The sequence below is a fragment of the Filicampus tigris genome, chromosome 14 (genome assembly GCF_054856515.1).
Source record: "Filicampus tigris isolate MCC_2025a chromosome 14, RoL_Ftig_1.0, whole genome shotgun sequence".
Taxonomy (NCBI): domain Eukaryota; kingdom Metazoa; phylum Chordata; class Actinopteri; order Syngnathiformes; family Syngnathidae; genus Filicampus; species Filicampus tigris.
Genome location: NC_141230.1, coordinates 7,444,212 through 7,465,731, shown reverse-complemented (window position 1 = coordinate 7,465,731; position 21,520 = coordinate 7,444,212). Strand labels below are relative to the sequence as shown.

The 21,520-nt window shown below is 40.2% G+C and overlaps 1 protein-coding gene and 1 long non-coding RNA gene across 5 annotated transcripts in view; one reads left to right on the top strand and one right to left on the bottom strand.

Annotated features, from left to right (window-relative positions):
* Nucleotides 1–21,520, top strand: part of kalrna (kalirin RhoGEF kinase a) — a 142,465-nt gene that overhangs the window by 97,280 nt on the left and 23,665 nt on the right. For 2 of the 4 annotated variants that reach the window (XM_086050860.1, XM_086050861.1), the window contains exons 39-45: nucleotides 825–903; nucleotides 996–1,163; nucleotides 15,759–15,965; nucleotides 17,486–17,553; nucleotides 17,656–17,802; nucleotides 20,064–20,182; nucleotides 20,934–21,000. In XM_086050860.1, coding sequence (XP_085906986.1) covers nucleotides 825–903; nucleotides 996–1,163; nucleotides 15,759–15,965; nucleotides 17,486–17,553; nucleotides 17,656–17,802; nucleotides 20,064–20,182; nucleotides 20,934–21,000 — 855 coding nt within the window. Of the gene's footprint in view, nucleotides 1–824; nucleotides 904–995; nucleotides 1,164–15,758; nucleotides 15,966–17,485; nucleotides 17,554–17,655; nucleotides 17,803–18,588; nucleotides 18,685–20,063; nucleotides 20,183–20,933; nucleotides 21,001–21,520 lie in introns of all 4 variants that reach the window. The other 2 variants (XM_086050859.1, XM_086050858.1) reach the window with 2 other exon arrangements.
* Nucleotides 17,110–20,367, bottom strand: LOC147136181 (uncharacterized). Its single transcript, XR_015089474.1, has 3 exons — nucleotides 20,066–20,367; nucleotides 18,723–18,822; nucleotides 17,110–18,645 (listed from the first exon to the last, which is right to left on the bottom strand). It is a non-coding gene; the product is annotated as an uncharacterized LOC147136181 (long non-coding RNA).

Sequence of the window (21,520 nt, the reverse complement as noted above, 5' to 3'; positions counted from 1 at the left end):
GCTTTTTATTTTTATCCTTACTTTGGTGGTCGGTTTGAAATGAGTTCAGTTTCCTTTCTGTAACAGAAGTGTGCGTACCGACAAACTCATCCTCATGTGTATGCGTTGTTTGTTGGGAACATGAGTAACAACACAACTAGAATGTCACTCAGTAGAATATCGTTGTCAAGACCTAAAAAAAGTCAACATGTCTGTTTGATTTATTTTTTTTGTAAATTAAAAAAAAAAAAAAATTAAAACTTATGCAATACCCTGGACGGGTCTTCCATCAGCCGCAGGGTCATTGTGAATGCGACCGGCACATTGAGTGGTAATCATTAATCAACTGCCCGTCAAGTCAGGTTTGTGAACAATTACACGACCAATGCCATTTTCTAGGTGGACTATACATGGGATTGTGCGCCTGGCAATTGCAGGGCAAATGAATGAGGCTTATTGTGCTAATCAACCCCACACCAAGTTAGCTACAGAATGCAAGTCACTACACTATCAGTGACGCATTCAACCCCGGCTGGCTGGCTGTGTGGACGACAGGCAGAGTACAAACTTCATTGGTTGCTAGTCGATCACAGCGAGATTGGGAATGAGGCATTGAGTTTGGCTTAACCGCTCACCTTGTGAGCTATGTGAATCACTACACGACCAATGGCATTTTCACATTTCAGGCCAACTGTACCCCGGACTGATCGCCAGTCAATCGCAGGCTGATTGTGATGATCAGCTCTGTGAATCACTACACAAACATTTGGCCTCGTTACCACTTCAGTCTTTTTCTTCATTGTACTGTCGACTGCTATTTTTCTAACCTGTTTTTATGTCTGCAGCTCTCTGGTGGTTGTGAGTTGACGGTGATCTTGCAGGACTTCACGGCGGGATGTAGCAGTGAGATATCCGTCAGCACCGGTAAGCGCCTGCCCACGACCTTATCGTCATTTGTGATTGTGCGTTTTCTTTAAGACGTCTTTTTTGATGACTATTTGTCTCTCTCGCTCCAGGCCAGACAGTGGAGCTGCTGGAGAGGCCCAGCGAGCGGCCCGGCTGGTGTCTGGTTCGGACCACCGACCGCAGCCCACCTCAGGAGGGTCTGGTACCCAGTTCAGCACTGTGTGTGTCCCACTCCCGCTCCAGTGTGGAAATGGACTGCTTCTTTAACTCAGGGAAAGGTAGGCAGAAGTGACCCGGGGCATGTTTTTAGAACATTTACGACATGTAATTTTCCAAGGTCTTTAAACATACTTTTAAAATGATAGAAACATGTTGAAACACTTCAAATATATTGAGAGGGACAAAGAGCAATGATTAACACATTTCATACAGTGTACCGATCCCTCTGTGTTTACAGTAAACAAATCGGTGTTCTTACAAACCAACAAACTTAACTTACTCACAATATACATCAGTCCACATACATTATAAAATGAACCTACATCCATCACTTTCTGTAGGCATAGAAATAGGTTTTAAAGCGGAAGTCAACCCAAGCATATTTTTTTCAAGAGTATGTTCACAGCAGGCCCACTAGTTGAAACACGGCATTCTGATTAATTTTGAGTTTGTGGAATATAGGTTAAGCAGCAAAACGTACTCGTTTTTAGCCATCTCTGGGGGCGGCCATTTCGTCTTCTGTCAACTGAAAATTACATCACAGCTGCTCACAACGACCAATCACGGCTCAGATTCAGAAAACAGGTCAGCCGTGATTGGTCGTTGTGAGTAATTGTAATGTCATTTTCAGTCGACAGAAGACAAAATGGCCGCCCCCAGAGATGGCTAAAAACAAGTAGATTAACACTTATTCCACAAGCGTAATATTTATCAGAATGCCGTGTTTCAACTAGTGGGCCTGCTGGGAACATATTCTTGAAAAAAAGATGTTTGGGTTGACTTCCGCTTTAAAGAGGATTTGACATTCAATATTTTTCAGCAAGGGCTGTGTCCGAATGTGCACACTATTCCTTATACAGAGCACCATTAAGGGGCTACGCCATTTTGTGGGGGTGTCCGAATATCCAGGGAGGATAAATGTAGGGCACTCAAAGTTACCTAGAATGCACTTGGAAAAGTAGTGAGTGTCGATTACTATGTATGTAAAAATAAAAAAGTGTAAAAATAATTTAAGCACTATTAAAAAATATCACTGAAAATGATGACGGAAAAACATGAAAGTGGTTTACATCGCAGATGCCATTTTTAACATTGTCATAGAAGTGTACAAAAACTTAAATCTTAAACTTTGTTAAACCTAAAGACAGGTCAACACATATTTGATCCACGTCACCTCACGCATTTCAATATGGAACCGTTATAGCAAGTTTTTAAAAATGATATGAAACAGTTCATCAATATGTAAATCCAATAAAGTACTCATATTTAACATTCATATTAAAGTCATAACATGGCACACATTTGCCAGATGTATGTGTCATACATCTTAAGGGTTAGGGTTAACCACTCTTAATGCAGTATTATAACCAATAAAACTGTAATGGCAAGTGTGTGTGCTGTAGGTGAGTCACGTCGCAGGTGCTCATCTCATTTTGTAACATTCTTCGTTGTCACGCAAGCGTAAAGTGAAATTGTCCACTGCAAAAAGATAAAAATGATCAAACGCCTCGTTTCCTTGACGACAAGTGTTAGTGAACCCCTCAGGTCTGTTCAACAAGATTCTCCAGCACTAATCTTCATATGAACACAGTTTCACACCTCAAGCAAACGAAAACCAGGCTTGTGTCAACTGCATGTTGACACATACTTTGTATCTGCTTGGCAACCCAATATATGTGTCAATACATTGTTATATAATAATCGAATATTAGTCATGGATTAATATTAATATGTCTAAATATGACAATTTTGTCCGAGACTGCCACTCCCCCATTGGATTTACGAGCCACAGCTGGCGCTGCAGTTGATCTGAATACTGACTCTCTTTAAAGTGGCACAATATTAGTCAACAACGACTGAAGAAGGCCTGAATGAGGATGATAAATATGACATTGTGAAGGAGTATTAGAAACACACTGAAAATAAAAAAATAAAAACTTAATTATTGTGAGAACAAAGTACTGTAGTATATTTTCCTAGTATGATTTTATGAAGCTGATTTTGTACACGGGGAATAGAAAAAGAACTTCCCAAAACATTTCCCACAAAGTTAGAAGCATACAGTTGTACACAATATCTTGTATTGGACCTATCCAATACTTTTGTTCTTAGAGTGGGCGTGTGTTTGTGTGTGTGTGTGCGCGTGTGTGCGTGCATGCAACATTTTTTTCAACAACTACTGGTAACTTCCAGGTAATCTTACCAATACTGACCCCTATTGTTGTGTTTGGGTCATTACAACATTGTGTATGTCTGCCATGCAAAACGTGTCCAAGAATTAGATTTGACATCTTTACACACCCACTGCTTTTAAAAAAAAAAAAAAAAATTAAATATAAATGAAAATTCATTTTGTAGCATTTCGTTTTATAGCAAAGAACAATTTTCCGGTTCGCACTAGTTTTTGTTACACCCCTGGGTTTGACCCATCCCTACATATAATTTTGTTGTGGCAAGACTGACAGCATCTCATCTCATCTCATGTGAAGTAGGGCTGAACGATTATGGAAAATAGACAAATTCTGTTTTTTTTTTTCCTAAAAATTGCAAATGCGATATGAGTTGCGATTTTTTTGTGAAGGTCCTTTTCTAATGTATTTTTCATCAATAACCTTTATTACAACAAACTATCAGATCTGTTATGCATTATAGAATACTGAGTTAAAGGCAAACAAAGCATTAATTAACATAAAAGACAGTTTACTACAATTAAAGATTCATAAACCTTACTAAATTAGCATAGACTTACTAAATATTTTGATGTGCAGTTTGCTAAGCGTTCACCACGACAACATAATTCTGCCACACAAGTGTGGTGAAAACATAAGTACTGATACTATACTTTAAATGCACAAACTCAAGTGCAGATTACAGCAATAATGTAACCAAATCAGTAACTTTGCCACTTCATACATATCACTTTGTTTCATGATACGGGATGTAAACATAGACTGCACTTCTTTATCAACTCCTTATATAGATCGCTAAACAATAGTCCAGTGGCTCTACGACTCCCTACACGTCACTTCATTTCATGCAACATGTGAAACATGATATTTAAACATGGACTGCACATTTTAAATCATTCACTCAATTTACCATATAGACGGATAAATAAATAAAACATACATGTATAATATTAAAGCTTACCCGATCTCCACTTACGAACATCACACATGCCAACCGGTAGGAAAAGTAAGATAATGCCTACTTTTGACGTAATATCAATACAATCCAATACAGTTTTATTTATACAGCGCATTTCATAACATAGAGCTGTAACAAAGCACTTTACAAACAATACAATAAATAGAACAAAAACAATAAAAAGCGCTAGTGGGCATTACAATTTGGCGGCGTCTCATCATTAATCATCTTTTCGTCTGTATTTTGTTTTGGATTGAAACATTCGGAAACTTGGAAGACATGTAAATCGAAATCAACACGGATCCAATTCATTCGTTCAGCCCAAATGTGAAGGGCTATTGAGCCCTCTTTAATGGATAATGCTGACGCCGGTCCGCAGACTAACAAGCCACACACACTAGCAGGCAAGGGAGGCCCGCTAGCGTGCGGACTGACGTCAGTGTTGTACAATTAGTCACAGCCTCACTCGGTTTTGTGTCGTGTGGATTCACATAAGCTTGACACTTGAGGGAAAGTTAACTCTTAGTTGAACACAGGAATGTATTTTAGTGACAGATAAAACTCTGGTAGCAGAACTACCAAAGCTACGACTAGAGGTGACTGTGAGTTTTCCTTCAGACGTATCTGGCTTGGTGAACTGGCTTGAATACATGATACATATACGTCTGTAGCCCGTGCCAAGACTGTCAAAATGGCTTCACATTTTTACTCTGTTGTCTAGCACTGCATGTACATGCGGTACTCTATTCATGTGTATGCACGCATTGTGTGTGCTTATCAGGTATTCTATGACCTAAGCAGGGCTGTCAAACTCATTTTAATTCATGGGCCACAATCAATTTCCAGGTGGACCTGACCGGTGAAATCATGGTATATAACTTAAAACATTATACCTCAATATACCATTTTACCTTAAAGGGGAAGTCAACCCAAACATATTTTTTCAAGAATATGTTCTATGCAGGCCCAGTAGTTGAAACACGGCATTCTGATTAATATTGTGTTTGTGCAATATAAGTTAAGCAGCAAAATCCACCCCTTTTTAGCTACGATAGGGCGCGGCCATTTTGTCACTTCTGTCGACTGAAAAGGACATTACAGTTGCCCAGGGCTCAGATAATGACCAATCATAGCTCAGCTTCAGAAAATAGTAGACGACTCACAGCTCAGCTTTAGAAAACAGGCCAGCTGTGATTGGTAGTCCCTGAGCCCTGGGTAGTTGTGATGTCATTTTCAGTCGACAAAATGACGCCCCCCTGAGATGGCTAAAAATAGGTGGATTTTGCTGCTTCACTCCTATTGCACAAACGCAATATTAATGAGAATGCCGTGTTTGAACTAGTAGGCCTGCTGGGAACATATTCTTGAAAAAAATATGTTTGGGTTTATTCCTACTTTAATGTATCTTTTTCATTTTTAATTCAGTCAAATTTGGTGCGCTTGTTAACAACACAATTCTCTGTGGTGCGAAAAATTTAGAAAGACATTTTCTTTTTACTCTAAAGAGACCTACCATATTTTCCGGACTATAAGTCGCTCGGAGTACAAGTTGCACCAGCCATAAAATGCATAATAAAGAGGAAAAAACATATATAAGTTGCACTTATAAGTCGCATTTTTGGAGGAAATTAATTGTGCTCTTAGTACACATCATTTCCGCCGCGCTACGATGGTAACATTTAGCTAACAGTCACACATGTAGCATACAAGAAAGTTACGGTAAGATAACTTGAAACTCACCAAAACGGTTGTAGATCGATTAAATAAGTATTTTATTTATCCCCGACCGTGTAGAATGTTTCCAAGTCTCCAAAAGTATTTATGTATTCGGTCATAATTATCTCTTTGTTCTCTTCCCCGCAATCAGCTCCGTCCGTATGGCCTTGCAAGATCCCAGCCAGTGTCTTAAAGCAACAGTACACTATTTTGTATACAGTCAAATTGTCTTTATCATACTATTTTAATTACTTATTTATCAAAATGTTAGATTTTAACCGTTTAAATTATTCATGCATTTTAATAGCTTTTAGGATTTATCTTTATGTTTCTTTATGTGGGTTACAATAAGATGTGAAATGATATACACTATACATGTTATTCTGCCCGTTGTAAAGTCAATATGTAATGCAGGTTTATATGCAGCCTTAGAACGCCCTCCTGTGGTTGTTTGGTGTATTGTTTGCTGATGTTGAAAAGAAAAGATACAACATAATGTGTTAATAATTTCACACATAAGTCGCTCCAGAGTATAAGTTACACCCCTGCCCAAACTATGAAAAAAAAACTGCGACTTATAGTCCAGAAAATATGGTAAGTATAGAGGAATAGCAGTTGAACATGAAACTTGATTTGTGCAGGTTAAGGGAGGGAGTTGTGATTACAACTCCTCCTCTTCCTCCTCCTCTTTCTACTACTCCTCTCTCAATCTCAGTCTGCTCTCAGTCTGGCTGCCTGAACTTGTATAATATACATTTATGTGTGAGAGAGATACAGCTGTGTGAATGTAGCCTCTATTGCACATGCACGCTTGTGTGCGTGTATGAGAATGAAGCGAGGCTGGCATTGCTGCAGATGGATCTTGGACCACTGCTGTTGCTGCTGCACAGGTGAGCTGAACTGTGTGTTTGTTTGGGCGTGGGTGTCTTTGCGTGTCTGCACCTATGTAAAAAATGAAACCAAAACTACAATAATAACCGAGACGACTTTGTGGAATGTGTGACACGGGAGTGGAGAAGCAGGAATGTGTGTAGTGGCTCGCCTCTCAATCTTTGACATCTGACCTTTTTTTATCTTCACAGTTTGATTGGTCCACATAAGGACAATTTCAGGATGACGTCCTTTCACTTTTTTAGACTGCTTGTGACGTGTGAGGATGTGTGTTCTTGTCTTTCTGTCTGAGTATCAGCAAACCTTTGACCGCACCTTTTTTTTTCAGATGACATTTTCACTGGTCCACACAAGCAAAATGCTATGTGTGTGCGTGCGTAGGTTTACCAGCACGAGCAATTTTTCAGAACTGGAAAAATAATGAGCGCACTTGTTCAGAGTTGGACCAGGTCCTTCCGTTGAACTGAAACTTGTTGGGTATTTTATTTATTCATTTATATTTTTGTATCATTACATGCTATTCATTTTCATGGATGCCAGCCAGCTCTCAAGAAATTAAGATATTTAGACCTCTAGTTTTGATTTACTTATTTTTTGAAAGGCATTTAAGATCATGACATGATCAGGATTGTGCTAATCAGAGGGACAGCACAGACTGGAAGGTTTGGAGACAAAGCCAGAGAGGCCAGATTGAGATGGTATTAACATGTGCACAGGATGGACAGTATACAGTATATATGGGGCAAAGGATGCGGGAAACGGAGCTGATCTGTTTGAGGCAGAGAAGAGTTAGAGCAGAAGATACAGAGAACAGGGAGAGATTAGGAAGATTGGAACATTTGAGCATAGTGTACATTGCACATTACATTATACACATTAACCTCAACTTAATCTGTTGTTGTGCTGTGTTCAATGTGTTGCAATAGAGTATTATAGTCCACAGTCTCCACATTGCTGCAGCTGCCCTGAGTCTCTTCTGTGAATAACACCTGGAGATACATGACAAGAATGAGCAAAAATTGAACACAAATGCTTACATTAACTCATCCTGTTGTTTTTCTTTGGACTCTGCATTATTATGGTATTATTGTATTTGCTGCAGTGATCCCTTTTCTTGAGGCCCTGAGTCTCCTCTTCAATAAAATGTTTGCGTCGTTGCTACATTTGAAGGTACACACTCCTTTAGAATATAAATTGTGAGAAATTGAGAAGTAAATAAATAAGCCATTATGCGTCGAATGTAGGATGGATGTTGCTATTTCACGCAATACTTTGGGTATAAAAAATTAACCCAGAGTTGTATTCTTGTATTTGTCAGTCCAATAAAACAAGCCAAGGTATGCACAATGTTTATCGTGCGGCTCACCATGCCTGCTAAATGTTAACTTTGTGGCTTTGCTTGCACAACCGCAGCGGACTTTGGCCCGTGTTGCCCCAAGTTGTATTGTGACTGTGCAAGATTGCTCCTATATGTGGCCAAACTGGTTGTACTGGTTGCATACAGCCAAGCTAGCGCTAGTTTGTGGCTCTGTGACGAGAGGTCATCAGCATCAAATGGGGACCCATAAAACAGCTCACCGGAGACTTTACAGACAATAAATGACATGTTAGCTGTGTTTGATCTCAGGAAAAGGAGCGGCCACTTGGAAAAAGAAAGTGTTTACTAGCAGGAATCACATGGAAAAAATCTTTCTGTGCAAGTCAGCAATAATAATAGACTTCCTGTTTTCTTGTGCGTGATGACTCATTTAATAGCGTCAACCGCTCGCTTGTCAGAATCCATCCCGATGTGATGTCATCACAAGAGCTGCCAGTAACCACACTGTAACATATATTCAGAGGATGTATGAATTGAATCACACTATGGAATATACTGAAGAAATATGAATAGGATAGGTGCTGATTCATCCTAATTTACAATGTCTTAAAAGGCAACATGCCATCATATTTCAGCACTTAATCTATCTGATATAATTATCACTCAACATGTCCAAGTGACTGTTTACTGCTCAAAGTTGGACTGGACGTTGACTGAACTTGGCAAAAGTTCCTCTTTTTCTAGCTACCAAGAGAGAAAGCAAAGTTATATAGCTTCATTTTTAAAGGTTCTTCTTTTAATGTTGTATTTCATTTTAATGTTTACATTTCAATGGCAAAACAGTAGTGTGGAATTGGCACATCTCCCACACCGTTGAGATGTTCTGGGTTTGAATCTGGACTTGGGCCGACATAGCTGCAGCCTTATTAACGATTGCCTCATCGGTTTTTACTCTTCCCATCATTTTTTTTTTTTTAAATCAATACCAGGAAGACTCAGGAATCCCGACATTGGCATTCTTTGCATAGCTCCCTTTTACATTCTCGAAAAACAAGCTTATGCTTGAATGTTTGCATGGCAGCATATGTATCCATCAGGCAAGGAAGCAGATGTTAAACGCTGGTGTGATTTGTACAAGGAAAACGATAGCAGTTACAATGACACATTATAAACCATAATATAATAACAATAACAAAATCATTTAAGTCCCAAACATTAAAAAAATGTCTTGTACACAGTAGGTTTAGGGTTTAAATGTTAGTCATGAACAGATTAATTCTTTTTAGGGCTTCTCTTTGAAGATACCATCTCTTGATAAATTAATCAATAATTCAGAGGCTGGGCTATTGATCCATTTTCTATAATCGTATTCTTGGGTGAGAAGCGGTGTATGCCCTGGACTGGTCAGTAGGACTGAGCTTGGACTAGAACACTTCATTGTTGTGATTTTTGATATTTTGGCTGATTTATATGTTTTCAGCATTGTGTGAAAGGTTTGGGAGAGTTCCTTTTCTCTCTCAGTGCACAAAGCAAGGCACGCCAAGATGGGATTGGTGTGGAATTACGAGCCTATCAAACAAGTCTTGGAAGAAGAGCGGAAGCTGTTTTTTAGTGAGCTAATGCTTGGCTAATGTGCCTTAACTTGTTTGGCCTAGAATGCATGGGGAGAGTGCAGTTGCAATGAGAGTTGAGAGGGTCTTCCGCCATGGTGGAATGTTGATCCTATCGCTGCCAAATTTTAGAAAATGTAGTTCGTTCTAAAAAAAAAAAAAAGATGCACATGCCAATGTAAAACCAGAGCTCCTTTTCATATTGAAGTCATTTGTTTGTTAAGTGCACAGCTTTTAAGTGTTTGCAAAGTAAGTGGTTGAATACTGTATCTGGCTGGCGGTCAAAGTGGAGAGATGATCTGTGCGTGTTGTCAAAGGAGCTATTCACATATGTGGGGCGGGGGTGAGGCTTCGAGGTGTATGTGCTGTAATTACAGAATGAAACAGACTGTGTGTGTAACAGGGTGTGTTGTGAGGGTGATAGAAAGCGGGCTGGGATGAGACAAGAGGCTTGCTCTGTTCAAAGAGATTGAGTGACGGCCACCGCAGCAGTCCATGCTCTGTCTTTTGTTTTGGCCTGCAACAGTAGCGCCGTTGTTCCATCTCACCTGACTTTTAGCAGCAGACTACACTCTCTCATCAAAACTCTGCCCTCTTTTAACACATAGATGAAAAAAGAGTAATAACTGTGATAGCCTCATTTCATACATGCTACATCATTCACACATGGACATTAAAAAGTTTACTGATGCTGCACCTACAGAGGCATAAAATAGTCTCTCAAATGAATTGAAATGCGGAGGCTTGTACGTGCATGTTTGTTTCTGGGAGTCATGCAACTTATTAATTCCAACGCAAATATTGTGGTACTATTGCTCAATGTTCGCCAAAATTGCGCTCGTGCAAATAAAAGCTTAAGAGACTTCCCCCTATCTTCAGTACATAATTGTCCCAGGCCACTAAGTGTGGAAATATTTAACATAGGAAGGTTTACAATTTGGATTTGTTTTTGGCATTCGAGGAGGGTCACGCTCTACTCAGTGTCATCCTTGGGGAGGGAAATGTTCACATTCAGTTGTGTGTGCGTGCGCATGTGCGTGTTTTGTGTTGTCAAGCAACTGTCAAGGACACTCAAGAGCTCACATAGCTTTTGCTGAATATGCACAAGTCACATGACGCTGCATTTGCACAACAGCACTTAAGGGAGTACCTGGTGAAGTGTTTAGCTAATGTAAGGGCAGGCTTGCGTGTGTGCGTCAGGGGCGGAGCCATGGGTGGGCCTGGGTGTGCAGACCCACCTAGATTGACAGACAGCCCACCCAGTGAGATTCATGATTTTTATTATTATTTTTAATTAACATTAAATTATTATTAAATTATCTTTTAATTTGCGTTTTGTTGTGTTTTTTATTTTTATTGAATACTTAGAATGGCATAATTGTGGATGTCTTAGGAAGATCTGAATTTCATATTCAGTTTGTCATTTTATTTGAATATATGAGAGAAATGTTTTGGCCCACCCAGATTTTTCCAGGCCCACCCATGAGCCACGTTCTGGCTCCGCCTCTGGTGTGCGTGCGCGTGTATTGTGTGTATCACAAGAATTATCAACTAATCTTACTCAGTAAATTTCAAGTCTCAAGGATTAAGTGTGGGATTAAAATGTGTGATGATAACTATAGAATCAGAAATAGAACTTCCTGTGACTTTTTCATCTTAGTTCACTGAAAGAAAACATAATTAATTAAATAGTCATTACATTCCCAATCACTAAGCTGATTGTATTATACTTAGCATGGAGCTGAAACTGCTTATGTACCGGTATATGGATGTGCAAAGTATCTATATCTATGTATGTGCAACAGCTACTGAGGAATTTCTCCTCCGCACAACACTTATTGTAACACTTTTTCCTTGTGTCAGCATGTTTTAATCAGACAGTTTCAATCAGGCCTTACTGGAAAGTGATGCGCATTGTTTTTGGGAAACCAAAACACATTTTGGGTGGTCACAACTGTCTCCGAGGTGACACACACACACAAAATGTCAGCGCGGCGGATTTTCTTCCCTCGGCTGAATGTGAATGAAAATAAGGTTACTCCTTCACTGTTTCAATTGTGCAGTTGCTGTTAATCTGAAAACATTACTTTCTGAGATTTAGTTAGCCCTTAATCACAAAAGACTCAAAGGGCTTCACAATCCCACTGTTGCCGAATTTTAGTCCATTTAATAAGATGAAGTGCTGCAGGGGGATGCCTTCGGAGAAGTGGGTCCTCTTCAAAACCTGGACTGGTTAGTCAATGTGGAAATCTCCATAGCAGCGCCACCGAGCAGGTGGTCAACCTTGGATCTATCCCGGTCAGTTGGTGCAGAATCCGTACTGCGACATTCAATTTGCTTATCGTCACATAGCCCTTTCTCCCTCCGTTTACCTGTTTAACCCATTAAGGCCTAAAGCGCCTGGCTCAACCGGTCCCCAAAACCTAAGGTCGTCTTTGGAATTACCCTTGCAAACCTGAAGTTTTCCCAGAAATTCAACACTTACAAAATAATCTCAGCCCCTGTAGCAGACAGAAACATAATTCTAAAAGAATTAGAGATCTTCGACATGTGGCTTTCACACAGGCAGAGTTTATTATTATTTACTGTTTCAATCGAAGATGTAAAAATAACGTGTCAGTGCAAGAGAAGCACTATTTTAATTTAAAAAAAATCGAGTGGTAACTACCATCGTCTATTCTGACATCAATATCGTCATTGTCTACAAACCATATCATATTACGTTCGACTGGTTCTACTGGTTCAACTGGTTCAAAGTCCACAAGCGCGTCGTCTATGTGATATAGCACTGACGTTACTTATTTCAGAGCTCCCGGCGATCTATGGTGTCCGCCATTAGCCTACGGCTCAAAAAGATTCGTCACTGTCACGTATATATTCTGATGCATTCATCAGGCATTGTCTAAGGGCCGGCGATTTGGATTAAAAAAAGACACATACGTATCTGCTCTCCCGGCTTTAAAGGTAGAAAGACGCAACAGCGTAGAGTGGTAGGAACGCGGTTATGCGCTCCTTAATGGGTTGAAATGATAGGCGATTACTATTTGGTCCAGCCGGACAAAAAGGCGGATGGACGGACAGCAGAAGGGTACCCCGGCTGCAGACAGAAGACGATAGATGGAGCGGGAAATTTTAGTAAAATGTCCAGCTCTGAGTATATACAGTATGTACAGTATATGAGGATAGGCCAACCAACACTGTTGCTGTGTGGCTTGTTTCAACCAGGAAATTGATTGTTTTATTATTTTTATTATTAGTATATTAGCAATATTATTATTTTATTATTATCATTTCAGAGTATTATGTATGAGAGCATTATGTATGAGTGAAACTGTTATCTTACACAGACAGGTAGGAGCCTCTGCATTAGCGTCAAGTTATTAATATTGATTGCGAGCTGCTATATTGTAGTGTAGAGGTTTGGAGGTGATGTATTGGAAGATAAAGATAACTGTGTTTTTTGCATTAGTAATAAGGGTATTCATCCTGAAATGTGTAATGCCTCTGTCTCTTTTTTAATGCCACTCATTATCGTCTTTTGAATGTGGATATACTTTGTAAATCCAATATGTATGCAATGTGTCTGCAGTACGATCACTCATCCGTACAGAACTGACCTATACATCACCAAAAGCCCAAAATGCGCTCCGCGTGGGCAGGGGAGAGCACTTGGGTGGGAGACTACTGACAATCATTTGTGAATCTGCAAAGTTGTTTTTAGTAACGGTGTTGACTTTGTTTGACTTAAATGTAATGGCGTCAACTTTAGTAAACGTCTCCATGAAATGAGGAGATCAAATAGCGTTGCCTCATTTCCCCCAAATATTTCTACCTTCTCCCTTGCGCCTCTGTCAATCTGAGATGAGCCCCTACATGTAGGACCACATTTACTTCCGTATACATTGTGCTGCGTGGCGTTTTTGTTTTGGTTTTTTTTTCTTCTATTTGTGTCACTCGACCGCATGCTTTTTGCACATGCTTGTCACATCATGGACACGTTCCGTTCACGTTAGAAAAAAAAAAAAGTGTTTTTTGTAATGTGAATGGATACATTAAGTGGAGATTAATTCAAAATGTATAATAAATTAACTCAGTTAACTCAATTTTATTTACTTCCTGTAGCAGCTGACTTCTGCTCACTGAGCAGCCAAATTTAGAGGAGAGTCACTGTCGCAAAGACGGACTTTTACATAGTTTTACTTTAAAAAGTTGCTCGACGGCTCATTGGAGAAATCGAAAATAATTTGCACAATTTGCTAAGGCAAATTCAAATACCATATTAGTTGTACGTCGTTGGTGTATTGTTCAACTGTTGTATTTTACAGGAAAAGGATTGTATTCAAGGATCAAAGAAAGCTATTAGAACAGTCTTTGAATCAAAATATACTTTTTTTTCCCCACATTATTTCCAAGATTTTACTGAAGTAAATATTGACTACAAGCTTCATAAAAAAATTGTAGTTGAAAAATGCGATTAATCACGATCAATTATAGACAATTTTGCGATTAATTACTTTATATTATTTTATTAATTACTTAATTACTTTAAATTTTAATCGCTTGACAGCACTAGTATTTATTTATTTATTTATTTATTTTAGACACAAAGTAAATCCAAACTGATATAAAACAAATAAGATGTCTATTGTAATCTCTCAAAACTATTAAAGGAAAGAAATATAAAGAAAATATGTGTTGTTGGAAGTCTTTCTGGTGGCGTGTGTTTATTTTGGCACAGACACAAATGTTCCTAAGAAAATATCCAGAATGTTCTTGAGAGGTGATGATAAGGGTTGGCATCTCTGGACACATGAGATTATTATCCATGAATTATGGCACTTATCTATATTTTTTGTGCTCCATTCACCTACCGTACTTTGTACTTGATGAACTCTTAATTCTGATGAAATACTTTTAACACGAGCACAACTGTTGCAGCATGTTTAGCAAAGCAAGAGCACACTGATTGAGAGGAGGGAGGACAAACTGTACGTAGCAGTGAAAACATGAAGCTTTGGGGGTAAAAAAGAAAATAGTTTATTGTTCAGCGAAGAACACCTCAGGAGATCCCCCTGACCCTTGAACTTTCATTTCCTGTCTAAGACACACTGTACTGTACGCACGGCCGCAACCCTTCGCTCCCAGCTGTGTGCGAGAGCGCAGCTGATCCACCGCACTGCTGACACATGACTGCACACACACACACACACACGCACACACACACACACGCACCCCCCCCCCCACACACACACACAGACTGCAGAACAAAGATGTTTTTTTTCTTCTGCATTGTTCTCCACATCATATTCACTCAGATGAATGACAACTGGCAAGACAAGTGAGACTACGCAATAGTGATTAATTCCGGGTGTCATCTTGTCATTTTGTGTTGACGCTTGAATGAATTGTGCAAATCCTGTGGTCACATTGAGCAAGGCCCAAAATACAGCCAATTGTACCAAGTACTCGAAACTAAAGTTTTCTGGAAATCTTTGCTTTCACGCTTCCTTTAAATGTACACATTATCACCGATCAATGAAAAGCAAATTTGGACTTTTCATCCAATAAAAAACAACAATGGGTTTTGTTTTCTTTCTTTTGGAATTAAAAAAAACAACACTGAATTATGGAAAAAATAGAACTAATAAAAACCACAACATTTTAAAAACTAAAATAAAGAAACTATATATTATAAAATACTAAAAAAATCGTGGAAAAAAAGTACTTTAGGGATGAACTTGGCACATTTCATCCATTAGAACTTTGCCCTGGGAATAGAAAGTTTTGGAGGACCAATGTGTGCATGGACCATGGGAAGTGTGGTCTAAATGTAGTTCTGGGGTGCTATTTTTGGTTCAGTAACCATTGGAATCATATATTTTACTTCCAATTGTACTTCAAGTGCTCTACCGGTAAACTGTACCTTATAATGTTGACAGTGTTTTTTTTGTTTGTTTTTTCTTCTTCTTCAGAAAATTATCCTGTGAGCGGCTCTGATGGTAAGACTGAGTCTGTGGCAAACCTCCAGCCGCAATCGTCCCTCAACTCACTGCAGTCCAACTCGCCAGGACCCAAACGGAGCGGAAACACGCTCCGGAAATGGCTCACCAATCCCGTCCGACGCCTCAGTCACGGCAGCTCGGTGAAGAAACTCCCCAGTAATAAGCAGAAGAAGACAGGTAAGAGTTCATTCATTCATTATCTCTACCGCTTCTCCTCACAAGGGTCGCGGAACAGGTAAGAGTTCCGATACATATTTCCAGTCAATGTGGACAACTGGATTGCTCTTCGGACACCGGGGACTGGGGATTGAATTCTGATCAGGGTGAACGGTAGCAACCAATTAGGTCCCTTGGCAAGACAATTTCAACCCCTGACTTAAAAGCACTAAGATGAAAGTCAAATAAGAACATTTACATTCTAGAGTATGTGACCAAGTTCGGATAATGTATGTACAGTATTAAACATCACAGTGGTGTTGTAAATAAGGATAGATGCAGTAGGCCGAATTATGTCGTATATGCGTGTATACCCAAACAACACACTTGTGTACAACAAAATTTCACAAACTCAAAGGAAAAAGTAGAATGACGACTTTAGCTCCTCCAATTGTGTGTCAATGCCATAAGAACAGAAAAACAACGGAAAAAAAGAAAGGGCTTTGTAACTACTTTCAGAGGCCGACTTCCTTCCCCAGTTTCTTGTCTGTGCTGTATATACATAACAGCGATAATGGTAAAAAGTGAAAAATGCCACCTTTTGCAAGTAATGTGAAAGGGACTTCAAATGACCTTTGAAGGTGAAAAATTGCTAGCGCGATTCATACAAAACAGTAACATCTAAAAAGCAGGGGAAATTAGTGTGTTTTTACGCAAAGTATGAAAAAGGGGGTTATAAAAACTTGAGAAAGCAAAAAAAAGAAATGCCATGTTTGCTATTCCTTTTTAGTGCTTATTGTACAGAAGATCCATCCATTCCGTTTCTATACCGCCTAGATTCATGAGGGCCCCAGGTGAGCTGGAGCCTCTACTAGCTGAGTTTGTGCAAGAGGTGGACTGAACTGGACTGAACTGGTTGCATGTCAATCAGATGGCACATATAGACAAAGAACCATTCACACGCTAATTCCATATAGGAAGGCTGGAGCCTGGATTTGAACCCCAGACCTGAAAACTGTGACACTGCTGACCACTTGTTCATTTTGCCGCCTATTACACAACAACATGGGGAAAAAAATTGGGATTTTTTTTTTTTTTGAAAGTTGTGTGAAAGGGTCTTTATATTACCTCCAGTTGCAGAAAGTAGCTGTTTTGGCTTTCGCCCTCACTGGAGTTAGCGATGGGATACACCACTGTACTCTGAAAGCAATTAGGACACCAAACTGTTTTCTCTAGCTACTGTCACATGTCGAGTCCATTCATGTCAGCTGACTAATACAAAGTGTTTGCCCACACAACATGACGGCATCGTCCCAGCACAGATAATTTAGATGGCCATTAGCTTGTACTCTTGGTTTACAACGACGTACGCTCACACTGGCGCCGTTGTTATCTCCTGATCGTGTACCCTCGGGCGTAACACACAAATGAGCTATCTTCATAAAATGAATAAATAAGTAAATAGATTTAAAAAATGCTTGCTCATTCAAATTGAGTAAACACTGAGTCATGTGTTAATATGTGTCCTGATTGATTGACAGGGGAGGTAAGAGATGAGAGCAGGAAGGGTCAGCCTGACCTTAACCCGCAGGATGACATCATCAATGAGGTATCCGATCATGAAGAATTCCATATAATGCCATATTTTTCTGTTTTTAATATCATTTAATGGAACAATATTATATGAGTGCCTCCTTTTATCCCACCTCAGCACATCCTGGGCAAGGAGGGTAACCTCCTCTCCAAGACGCCGTCCGGCATGCAGAGCGGCGGCGAGGAGGAGCAGGATGAGGAGGCACACACTCCCCTGCCTCCACCCATGGAGATCATCAAGGACCCCTCAGCGCAGGATGACAAGGTGACTCACATTAAATAAAAAGTTCAAAAATTGTACCTGTAAACCGCAATTGCCTTTTGAAACGATGCGGATGCGGAGTTGCCGGGGTAAAATAAAGTACACTGTTCCCCAATTAAGTATGTTTCATTTCTCACGCCCCCAATCAACACAACTTGTTGAGTGGTTGTTTTTTATGGGTTTTCACAGTATACAGGCAAGTTCAATTTTAGAGTCATTGTAGTACCACTTGGTGCCACAGCATGCCCAGCAGCGCTGAGAGCTACTGGAAGACATGAAAAAAAGGGTCCTCCAGAATATGCTGTATCCTTGTGAGAGTTGGTATATGCTGTGTTTGTCAGGGTAGCAGTTGTTTGAAGGTTTAGAATTGCCATAATACTTTTCTATGAGACAAAAGAATTTCAGATATCTTCGGAGCTGATAAGACTTGTGATTGAGAAAAACAATAACACAACCGCCCCAAATGAGAAGCATTTTTTTCCCGTTGAGTTCTCATCGAAACTGCGGCGGTATTATGTGCTATTTAGATTTAGCACATAGCTTTTTTGTGTGTTGAAAAACAGAATATTGTTGGTGGTTGTCTCTCAGCATTCACAAAATGACCTGAGTTTGTAGTTATTCAGGTGGCAACTTTTGTTTTGTGCCGGCTACTAACCCTCTCCTCCTCAAGCCAGGTTTCACTTTACTGTCAATTTTCCCTTTCCAATCTTTTTCCTACCTTGACTATCGCCATCCTTCCTAACATGCTGTTGTTGTTTTTTTCCTTCTTTTGTCGTCTTCCCCTCTCAGTCGTCGTCCTTGCTAACATCTCTGCAATCGTCCTCTGAGGTGCCCTGCGCTGCCGAGCTGGTTAGCGCCATAGAAAAACTGGTTAAAACCAAAATGGTGAGTGTGTACGTGCATGCGTGTGTCTGTCTGTTTACCTTCAATGTGAAAAATTTTTGCCTTGCTCTTATACGGTATTCATACTGTTTTTGTGTGACACTGTCCTCTGCTGGCTGGTGCTGGTAAACCTCCCTGGTTCTAACACAAACATGAAGAACTGCTAGTAGGGGTGGGACGAAAAAACGTATATGTATTGAATCGTGTTTTATTGGAGATATATCTTTGAAAGAAACGCCACATTTGCAGTACTGGCACGTTCCTTCAAATATATGCAAAATGACAGCAAAAAAGTCATTGCATCATACCCTCTCGAACTGAGCCGTATAATATCGAATCGTAATCCCACTGAGTCGAAACAAATCAAATCGTTCCACTTTTAAATTGAACCGTCCTTGGATCATTTTGCAACCCATGTATCGAAAACCGTTTCGTTTGTGGATGCACACCCCTGACTACTAGGGTGAACGCATAGCTCCTGAGTCCTCCAATAAAGTGGTATTTCACAAACTTAACCGACTAGTACCGAATCCTGGATCTGGATTCAGCTAATTAACTAATGATAATTCAGCTATGGCACATAGCACCAACGCACAACTTTATTTGTTGTTGATCCAGATCTAGATTATGCATCTGTTTCCACATAATTTTCAGATCTTCATCATATAGTATTGTGGCATACCAAAGATAAGATACAAGATTTGCCACAATGTCTTCATTGCCTCAATTCAGATAGTGTTGCAAAAATGATGTGTTACGGATCAAAAGCAACTTCAAAGCTTGATCAAGTCACCCTTGTGTCATACCAAATGTTGCAAAAACAATCCGTGTGGCAATGCAGACTTTTATTGGTTGTATCCAAACCCCAATATTGTCCAAACCCGTATGACACCTTTTTTAATGATGTTTGTGTTACAAATATTATCCTGATTTAGAATACAGATCTGTATCCAGCACAAGTTAATACAGTCCTGTTGGTGTTATACCAAAGTGGAACATAACAATCCATCCACTGTTTTGTCATCTTTTAAATTATGTTTGTATTCAAATAATCCAGATCTATGTTGTGTCTCCAGATCATTATCAAGTCTTAATACGTTTCACCTTGCGTCACAGCAAATTCCATCCACCTCCGTCCACAATGCTCAGTTGAATTGAATCACTTTCCCAAAAATTGAAATACTGATAATGAGTGGAAGTCAACAAACATAATCGAGAATAGTAGCAAAGAACATCGCACCACTCATCTCTAATTCCACTCAGGTTTTTGCGTAATGCTGCTAACAAACAAATTCAGAGACCTAAAACATTGCCTCCTCGGTAGAGGTAGCGCCTATTTAGCTATACTTTAAACCGACATCTCTGTCCTTTTTTTCCAACAGACCTTAGAGCCAGGAGCGCACCCGGTCTTCCCACCACTCTCCCCACCGGAACAAGGCACTCCGGTCCAGCCCCGGAACCCTGAGCTGGAACAGAGAGCCAAAGCCATGAGGGGCCGCATGTGAGTGTAACCGGTTCTCTGCGTTGTGTTCTGTGCGTTGGTTGAGTAGACTCAGACTGGGTCTCACGCAGTGTTTTATTAGTCCACCAGGGTGCATATAATGACGCGTGAGACTGATGTGCATCTACAGCCCTGCTGGCTCCCCTCAGCCACACGGAGTACGAGAGTCCAGGGAAAACAAAAACAGCAAAATATACAATAAAAAAAACATACCTGGGTACATATAATGACGCGTGAGACTGATGTGCATCTACGGCCCTGCTGGCTCCCCTGGAGATCACAAAAAATGCGAGTAAGGTGTGTGCTAATCGGCGTTAGCAGTATTAGCTTGGTCCGCGATGGACAACGGCCCCAAATGTCAGCGCTAATGACCACAGCACGACCCATTTGTCGGAACACCGAGCTCTACCACGTCAATTAGTGCGGCTATCGGGAGAGAACGACGCGTGTATCTTACCTCAGCCACATGCATTACGAGAGTGACCGGGCTCGCGCACGCAGCGTGACGTCACTACGCGATCGCTCCCAGCAGCACGTAGATCAGCTCACGTCATTAATGTACAGGTATGAACATATAAACAGTAACAAAATAAAGAAAAATATACAATCAATCCCAACAGCAATACAAGTGTTTTGGTGATATTAATAATATACTGTAACCTGTTACATGAGTCCACCACCTGGGCTGACTCCGTCACAAATGCGCTTGATATCGTTCCGATAATAAGGCCACCTTTGTGTTTCTACTTAGGTTTGTTCTTAACGAGTTGATACAGACGGAGAAGGACTATGTCAAAGACTTGGGCATCGTGGTTGAGGTGAGTTAGTCATGAGTCATTTTTAACACCGCATGATCACACGCACATGAGGGAACAGGATGCCTGTCTTTTCGATGAACAGGCTTCGTTATGACTTCTCTTTTTGTGGAGGGGCGGGTCTGCTTCAAGGAAATTGAAGTGTCGCTTGGTCCATGATCACGCACCGTCCTTTATTTTGTGGTTTTGATGAGCGTCACTGGCTGTGTAGTGATTCACTCGCCTCACTTTTGTGCAGGCATCATGTTCACTTCCCACTTGATGATGACGTGAATATGAGTGTGAATGTTTGTCTGTCGCTGTGTTTCCTTAGATGAAAAATCTTTTTAGACTTGATGATCAACCCAAACATATTTTTGGGGAGAATATGTTCTGTGTCATTGAAACACGGCATTCTGATTCATGTGTTTGTGGAAGATGAGTTAAGAAGCCAAATCCACCCGTTTTTAGCCATCTCATGGGGCGGCCATTTTAGTCACTTCTGTCGACTGAAAATGACATCATAACTACTCAGGGCTCAGCG